General features: G+C 46.0%; 1 protein-coding gene and 1 non-coding gene across 2 annotated transcripts; one reads left to right on the top strand and one right to left on the bottom strand.

Moving 5' to 3' along the window:
• Window positions 1-207: 207 nt before the first annotated feature.
• Window positions 208-280, top strand: Trnak-cuu. Its single transcript has one exon. It is a non-coding gene; the product is annotated as a tRNA-Lys (tRNA).
• A 1731-nt stretch (window positions 281-2011) lies between these two features.
• On the bottom strand, window positions 2012-3920 carry LOC8036355 (intracellular coagulation inhibitor 2-like). Its single transcript, XM_029970883.3, has 2 exons — window positions 3049-3920; window positions 2012-2327 (listed from the first exon to the last, which is right to left on the bottom strand). The coding sequence occupies exons 1-2, from the start codon at window positions 3918-3920 to the stop codon at window positions 2012-2014; spliced, it is 1188 nt and encodes a 395-aa protein (XP_029826743.3).
• Window positions 3921-9259: the final 5339 nt, after the last annotated feature.

The raw sequence follows: 9259 nt of genomic DNA, 5'->3' as shown, positions 1-9259 counted from the left end.
CGCCACGAGAACGGCGGCCTAGCACGCTCTCGTGAAGCGGCCGCCAATGGCTATCCTGGAGCCGTTTTGCTCAACCAATGGGAAAATGACATGGGCTTTCGGGTTTTCTTTTTCTTCCTTTTTTTGCTAGGCAGTAACATTCCACGTTATCAAATGACAGACGCACAAGGCGTGTCCTTTAAGTCATCCTGCAGGATCAATACCGTCGCCCGGCTAGCTCAGTCGGTAGAGCACGAGACTCTTAATCTCGGGGTCGTGGGTTCGAGCCCCACGTTGGGCGCTGCAATTTTTTTTTTTTTTTTTTTTTTTTTTTTTTTTTTTTTTTTTTTTTTGCGGTCAAAGCATTTATTGCTAGAGTCTTGTCCGGGAAACCTATTTACAGCATAACAAAGGGCACTAAATTCATCTCATTTTGTGATTATGCAGTTTACTATAACGAGAAAAGATTCAAGTTCCGATATTGTTTAATTTGGCACACTATGCGTGCTACTTATACATATTTTTACTGATTATTCCTGAGACGGAAATTGCGGGGTCTGGGCCGTGGATCTGTGCATGGCATCGGATATTTTGCGGAAAGGACACTCTGCGCATGCCCAAAACGAGTTTCACAGCCCAGTAGACAAAGACTGTAGCGCGTAGAAGGCGATCATAGACATGGTCTAGTCCGTAGAGGCTGCCATACGAACAAGTGGTTCTCGTTAGTATTTTTTATCTAACAATTTACTTAGCGAAACGAATAAGCCCAGTGTCTATTCTTTTGGCGCATCGTGCTCACCATACCGAGACATGCCATGTATTCGTGTCGAAATATTCACACGTAGCCGTTTCCCAATCCACAGCTTCCTCGATGCCGGGAAGGCCTGCAAAATGTTCACCGGAAAGAACACGTTTCCCGGACACTTCGCCTTCACCAAACGCGTTTTGAAATTAGATTCGCAGAGTGACTGCCACCGTGGTACGGCGCTAGTATTGCATATGGCACTTGACGAGAATCTACATTACGGAGAGCTTCCAATTGCTCGACGGGGTCACGTGGTTTACCGGCCGCGTTTGCAATACGAGCAGCGTGGAGGTGGTAAAAGCGTTGATCATCTACAAGCGTCCTCGCCTTGTCGTCTGCTTCCTTCCTCGCCACGCGACAACGACGCGCAGGCGCAGTTTCGAACAATCCCCACAACATCGTCCGCCCATAAATTTCAAACGCTTCCCGTGGCTTAAGACGGATCGTCTCTTCAATCTAGGCTCTGCAGTCGTTAACTTTCTACTTTTTTTTCAGCAATATTTTTAGTAATCAATTATAAACACCAAGCTTGCCTTGACAATTAAATTTCATAAAGTCATCAAGTTGCAGACAAGAAAAGAAGAGAAAGTTGTTAATTGCCTTTTAGATTATATAAAATGCACCAGGAAACGCTTAGGCATCAAAAGAACGAGGCTGTTAAGTTTATAGATTTGGACGAAATTTTATTATTTAAAACCGAGTGTACGTATCTCCAAACCACCAGCGATGCCAACTCCTCGAGTTTGCTTACTTTACATTTGGTATAGCACGAGGGCCCCAAGCAGCTTAGTACTGTTCCCCACGCAATGAAATTGAGGCACTCTCTAATCAGGACGCTAGAGATCGAACCCCAACCCAAGAAGCATGAGCATCTCAAGTGCCGCCCTACTTTTTTTTTTTTTTAAGTTGTCAATGACTGCAGCGTGGAGAGCGCGGGGATATGGCAGCCACCTGGACACAGCTAAACCGATGCTCAAGTCCATCGAGATGTTGGAAAACTAGACAATATCGACTCGTTCGATCTCCACATTATTATTGAAGACGATGCAAAAAATCTGACTTTGACCACGGGAACCAAAGAATCATGTGTTTAATGCACACTTGCACTCTCTTGCAGATCATGCGCAACATCCCGTAAAGAAAGTTTAACAAAAAAAATGACATCCTACACGCTCCACTGCCTTCTCTCGTCTTTAACGAGCGCATTTCCATTTGGAACTGGCCCAACTAGAGTGCGTTGATATGTCCCACGAACAGAATGTCATTTGTATTTGTGTTACGGATGAAGAACAAGAACGGGTGGTTAACCCTGAATTCGACCGGCGGAGGCGGCAAACTTATGGCGACTATTCCGATGCCGGTGGTCGCCGCTGCTACGCTGCCCTCTTCGTTGACTTCCACGGCCGCCTTGTGAATCACGGTCGACACCGCCGACAGGTTATCGGTGGTTATGCCCGACCAGTCAGAGCCACTCGTGAAGATCTTTCGGATTCCCAAGGTTTGCAGGGCTTCCTTCAACAAGTACTTGGTATCAAGTTTGAACCTGGAAGAAGCGTTTGGAAATGTATTAAAGCTATTGCACATTGGTAGCTTTCATGCGACAGACAGTACTTTTGTGCGCCATATATTCAACAAGAAACTGATGATTTCGGAATTTTTCATTTCGCGCTCAGATTATCTATCGATTGCTAAAGCTGGTACGGACGAGCGTTCCTCTGAAACTCGCGTGCAATAACCTCTCTACCTCAATGGGACCTTTGAACATAAATGTAAAGTTGTCTTACAGAGAGGTACTCATGGCACAATATACCGACAACAAGCATAATTGAGCATAGGACGACCTTTTCTAAGACAGAATGGTTCCGTACGTAATGATATTGTACAAAATGACTGAATGTATTTTTTTTTTTTACGGTGCAATGTCTTTTATAGTACTTTTTCACCTACTTGTGAGAGTCAACATACGTTACAATGTTTTGGCTGAACAAGAGACGCAGGTTTGATTATACACGTCAACATTTCTAGTTTTTTTCCTAACTAAATCCACTATGTTTCCAGACTAAGCGCGGAGTCAATGTGAATAACATAAAGCCGGTATCTTTCTGAAACCGCGTTGGCGCGCATGTCGAGTAAAATCTCAGGATTTTGAAAACTTCCCAGTGTCAACTGCCCAGTAACCAAATGATTTAGCTTCAGTTGTTTGAAAGAAGTCTCGATAACTCCTTTTTTGTTTCTTCACTACGCCTTATAATATGTGCACTTACTTTGGGAGTGCAACGTTGACCTTCCGTTCCCTGAGTCGAGAAACCATGCTTTGAAAGAGTTCCGCAGTAAGGTTCCTCTTCAGTGCTTCAAGGGCATTGCTATGTCTGGGCAGCAGGATGCTCATACTGAAATCAAGTCCCCGGTACGGAAGCTCCGCCATGTCCACTTGCAGGTCTTCGAAGTACCCATAAGGGATATTGAAGGTTCCCGTCATGACATCCACTTGCACGGGTGCGGTACCGCCGTTGAAGAACGGCCCCTTTGCAGTAAGACTCGCGTTGAACTGCCTGTTCCAGGCGCCCTTAAAATAGATTGCATTCAGCAACATCAGTCTCGTATTCGGGTCCAGCTTGCCATCGATGATACCGTCGATCTTATCCTGTGTCCTCTGCCGTACCCACCCGTTGATGAATGCAACAGCCGCATCAGCTTCGTTGGCGAAGTCCACGTTCAGGAGTTCGGAGTAAAAGGACCTACTCAAGGTCCTCTCGTAGGAGGCCAGAAGCGCCAGTCCTCCATGCACCGCAGCAGCGTTCGCAACTTTGAGAGTTGAGTTAGTTTGAACCAACAGGATCCGACGCGTGTGCTGGGCATACGCATCCAGGACCTGCTCCTCCGAGAGACCGGCGGCAGAAAACTCAAGCCGCTGAGATAGCTCTTGCTGGGCCTCACCCCTGACTCCAGCGTAGGCCATAGCCATTGCTGTCGACACGCTGTACGGCGAGAAGAAGACATTGCTGTTAGGTGTGCTTGAGAGGACGCCGAACAAACGAAGGCCGAAGCGGTTGTTGGCCAACGTCAGTCTGTCGTCCATTTGAGCCCAAGAAATGGCGAGGATAGAGAGCAAAAGAACAAGGTTCTTCATTTTCATGCTGCCCTGCAAATATTAATATAGAAGGCTTTAAAGTACAAACCGCCCGGCTGAGGTAAAGTTAGCGTTGTTGCGTTTTCGCTTCAACGAGATAGTAATATTGGGTGTGGCCGCACTATTAAGGGCATATATTTGGAGAGTGAATTAAATTGATTGAAATAAACCTATATTTTCAGCAAACAATTAGCACTTTCTGCCGGGTTCATGATGTATAAAACTTCTTTCTCGAGTGTGGTTTATCAATGAGGCACCTAGTACATTCTTTGTTTTAATAAAACAACTTTAAATACCAATCAAATAATAAAAGGAATATGTCAGATGGCCCCATTTCGGTAACTCTGAGAACAAAAATTAATCTTTCCTTTTTGCCAATAATGAGTTACAGTTTCAACATAATTAATCCACCTTTAAACATGGGTAGACACAGGACACATACTGAAATATACGCTTACCTACTTGAAACTTCGTTGTTCGTAGTATCTGCTCTGTCACTGCGCGGACAGCTCAGACACCAAGACCGCGTTCACGCGGACTGACCTCACCAGTTCGCTGAGCCCTCTTGTTTATGAGATTATTTATAGTGCCTCGCGCAATCTCGTTTAACGGCAACCCAACGCTTCAGATCTGTGAAATCGGAAAACGGGCTACGGTTTCATAAGCACGTGACGGACGCAGATGGTAGATGCTGTCGACTGCTACAATTATTAAAAACAGCGCGAAGAACACAAGAACTGAAAGAAGGAGGTCAGAGACACTGTGCTGATAGTCGAATGCATATCGCTTTTATATTGCATTATACGTAAATGTGAGTAAAGTAAGACCTGGAGAGGGACAACTACTCCGTCAAGCCATCCCATAACACAGAATAGTCACCCAAGTGATAATTCTGTGATATAACTTTATTTTATTATTTATAATAATTTCATTCAGAACCATAGCAAAGGAGCATCACTATAAATTTGGCGTAAGTTTTCTTAAAAAATAATTGTAAATTAACAAGAAGTGAAGAAACAGTCCTTTCTTAAATATTGTTTGTCTTCACAAACACCAAAGTGGTCTCAATGGTTGAACTTCAAAATGATCTCTTTGGGTGCCTCAGAGTGACAGCCTGCCCTTCGTTTACTTCGCTTCACCTTGCGTTCGACCACAGCGGAAGCCACCTGCCACCTCAGCCAATCCGGCTGCTCTATGAACGTTGCACGTGATACGCTCTCCGTCCGTCTCTGCACCCCCTCACCAGGGCCACGTGACACCCACACGGACTGGGATTGACTTCGATGGATCGTAGCTCCCGCTGCGGTCGGTCCCCGGGTTAACTGTCACTGAGCTGTGGACGCATGCGCAGCGTCTGATATACCGCACAGCAGAGCAGCAGCGCATGCTCAGATGGCGTTCCACAGCCCAGCAAACAAAGATGGCAGCTCGCAGGAGGCGATTTTTGCAGAAGAGGAAGAGGCCAGTAGTATATACTTGAAGAGGAATCTCATGGACGATATATGGAAGTCTTTAAGGCGTCTGTGAGATTCCTCTTCACGTGTATTCTCTAACGCGCAAAAGCGTAATCTGAATCGGATGTCGGGGACCACTTTGGTGTTCAGGGGCGCGGAAAGAATGTAAGGTTCCTTCGTAATCTAAACCACGAGCAGTGTAATACACGTTTCTCAAAAAAAGAAAAAAAAAAGAACGAAAGCTCGTTCCTCGTTCCTTCTGATTTTTGGAACGCGTTCCCGTTATAAGTTTAATCTGAGGGAGGAACTCGTTCCCGTTACAAGTTTCATCTGAGAGAAAGGAACTCTTTCCCGTTAGAGTTAAAAAGTGGAACGTATCGTTACATACACGTTACCTTTGTATTCTGCTGATTACCATGCTTACTTAGATTCAGCGAAGTTTTCTTCTTTTTTTTATCTACCCCGTCAAATGGAAACATACGATTTTGAATGCCGTGAGGGAAGGGAACCAGGAGAAGAAAACAAGCGGAAACAGGGTTTTGTTTCTGATCCTATCAGGAACGTAATTTCTTGTTTTTATATATCGATACCTTTTATAATTTGGTATACTTCTTATTACAATTTTTCTTTCAGGTAGCACAGTTCTTCGGGTCGACATTTGTTTTTGTCCGGGGATTTAGGGCCTTAAATTGCCCGCATAGGCCAAGGGTAGAGCCAAACTAGACCTTCTTTGGCCAGACTCTGAGTATCTTAGCGCCAATTCCTCAAACAAGTGCCAAAGCTACGATGATAACGCAATTAATGCAAAGTTGCAAGCGGGCTAGACAAGGACAAAACTACTGACGTCTAAATCCTGCTTAGCTCAGTTGATAAAGCGCTCCACTGAAAATGGAGACGTCCCTTTCAATACCAAAACAATGTGGGTTTTTTTCTCAGTCTTTTTCCAGTATATTTTTAGTTGTGGCTGAAGCTTTGCGTTTGTCCCTTGTTCCTATTATTCCCCTTCTCCGGGGATTCTTGTTCAGCTCGCTTGTACCTTTCTATTCATTGCATTGTCATTATAACCTTAAGATGCAGGCCGTCAACTCTTGTTGGTGTTAGACTGGTGGCAGCTGTTAAAACCCGTTTGCTCTACTGACGTCTAACTCCTGGTTAGCGCAGTTGGTAGAGAGCTCCACTGCAAATGGAGAGGTCCCTGGTAGGATACCAGGACCAGGCAGATTTTTTTATCAGTTGCGCACCAGCCATCTAGTTGTGTTTGGACATTTGCGTTTGTTCTTTGTCCCCCTTGTTCCCCTTCTTCAGGAATCACCATCGGTACCGAAGTCGGACTTCACTGCTTGTAGTTTGGCTGTCATTTGGAATCTTTGAGCATAAATTTCCAAACAGGGGATGATTCGGGTAATAAAGTTGAAGGCTCACCTAGTTGGCAGTCGTACATTGTGAACAAAAAGAGTTCAAAGGACACCGACAAAAGATCATGCACGACAGGACAAACGCTGACTCGCAACCACTCGTTTTTTTTTACAGAATCAAGAAAGAAAACATGCAATGCACACATTCACACGCGCATCTTCCACCCATGATAGCTGCTCACTACGGCACGCACTGGCGCATCATGGTCATTTTCAGGAACTCCAGCTTGTTCCTAGACAATGCAACTGACGTCACACTTATACGCTTGTCTCCCCCACTGTGGTGTGACATGCCTCCAGCACTTCGCGTGTCACCTTGTCTATGTGTGGTCCTAAAATGGCGGTAAAACCAAATGACGGTTTGTACAGGTACGCTTTACAGTGAACCGGCAGGTGTACTCTCACAGTGGCTCCTAGAGCGTACCTGTGTTTTCGGAGTTTGTCGTTCAAGCAGCGTCACGTCTGCCCAACCTTAGAGCAGCCACCTGAGAGTGGAATCCTATACTCTACACCCATAGCACATGTAACCAATGGATTAGCGTCTTTTTACAGCACTTGTTCCCTGCAGAGTGTCGAACCGGAACCGAACCGAACCGAAAACCGGAACCAAACCGTTATTTTTAGCCGAACCGGAGCTGAACCGAACCGAAATATTCGCCGCCATCTTGGAACTGAACCGGAAAAAATATAACGGTAACCGGTTCAAAACGGTTCACGGTAAGTGTCTTCTTTTTTATTAGAAAATGTGTGTTTTAGAAGTAAAAATTGGCAGCTGTATTTCTATGTAGTGATCAAATAGTCATATAACGAATTGCAATGTATGAAAAAATGCGGGTTTTCGTGGCGCTTTTGTATTGGCACTACGATTAATCATGTGTCACGTGGTCACGTGACGTGATGGTGTCAAAATATGCTGCCATACAATGTCACGTCACGTGGCCATGTGACGTAGTCGCGTGACTCACCGCGTTAAGTCTACTTAAATTGAGTACGTCACTATAGTCCGTTTCAACTCAAGAAGGTAGGGCAAGGGAAAGGAAAGCCGGGGAGGAGGAAGCAGGCGGAACGCTGGAGAGAGGTGGAGGTTTCCCCCTTTCTTCTCCAGCGTTCCGTCTGCTTCTTTCTCCCGGCCTTCCTTACCCTCGCGCTACCTTCTTGAGTTGCAACGGACTATGGATGTATTAGCGTTGTTGACACCGTGAAGTCACATGCCACCACCTTTTCTCACCGCGAGTCACGTGACATCGTGACGTACTTCATTGTCATGAGCCCGAGTCGAGTGCTCGGGTTCTTGACAACCAGCATCGCCAAACATTCGTGTTGGCTCGTGGTCAATCAAAGATAAGATTAGCTAACTTTAACAGCGGCGGTATACAATTAGCGCCAGATCACATCTCCGCTTGTTCTAATAGCGAGTTGAGGAGGGGAAAGCTATTTCTTTCTTTGATTTTTTCTGCGTCTGCCATTGAGCGGAGAGAGAAAATGAAAGTCGGCTTACAACTCCCTGTAACGCCGAATTAGAGCGCAGCTCTTGAGGAGGAGGAGGGAAGGGTGCTAGGGGAACGTATACCCCTCCTCTCCTCCTCACCTCGTCATCCTGCCTGCTACCCCTCCCTCCGAGCGGCGTCGCCGTCCCTCGTGACCCCACGGGGTCACGTGACCTCACGGGTGTCACGTGACCTCACCTGGGTCACGTGACCTCACCTGGGTCACGTGACGTCACCGGGATTACGTGACCTCAAGGGTGTCACGTAATGTCATCGTGACGACGTCATCGTCATCGTCACTGATGCCGTGATCAGTGGCGTCAACAGTGACGTCACGCGTCCCATAATGCACGGCGCAGTTATGCCGACGGCGACGACGACGACGACGGTGACAGCGACGCCGCTCAAGCCGGAAACGGGCGCCTAAGAGCTGCGCTCTAAAACTAATTGGTGTTTTTGCAAGCTATCGACGTTAGGGATTAGCTTTTAGTGGTATTTACTGAAAGTACAAAAATTGTTGCATGAACCATTTTATATGTACACATCATTCAGGCAGCCAAACCTGTTTTCGTTGTTGCTGAGCTGTCCCATGAAGGTTGACCCTGAAAATAGAAGCATTCAAAGGACTAAATATGGCTTATTAATCGGACGATAAATAAAACTACAAGTGTGTACGGCAGGGATACCTGAAAACAAGATTCTAGAGGCCTTAGAGGCAGCCGCTCAAATTCTCCCAGTTTTGTTTAAACTTCACAGCTTTTGGGTGCGAAAAAAGATAAATGGAGGATTACTGCTATCAAATGGCACAAATATAATTGTCGAATTGGCGCCCCCAAACAAAGGAGGGAGTCCCTCAGAAATTAAAAAAAAAAAGTATTCTCCGGAGGAGCATCGTCGAATGAAAAGAAGGGGGAGGGGGAGGGGGAGGGGGTAGTTTTCCAAGCATACAGGGTGAAACAAGGAGACGCCAGGCTCCTTAAATCGACCGG

This window comes from Ixodes scapularis, unplaced genomic scaffold (assembly GCF_016920785.2).
Source record: "Ixodes scapularis isolate PalLabHiFi unplaced genomic scaffold, ASM1692078v2 PGA_scaffold13__105_contigs__length_92229423, whole genome shotgun sequence".
Lineage (NCBI taxonomy): Eukaryota > Metazoa > Arthropoda > Arachnida > Ixodida > Ixodidae > Ixodes > Ixodes scapularis.
Note: the sequence above shows the minus strand (reverse complement) of the source record. Positions and strands in the feature narration are given on the sequence as shown.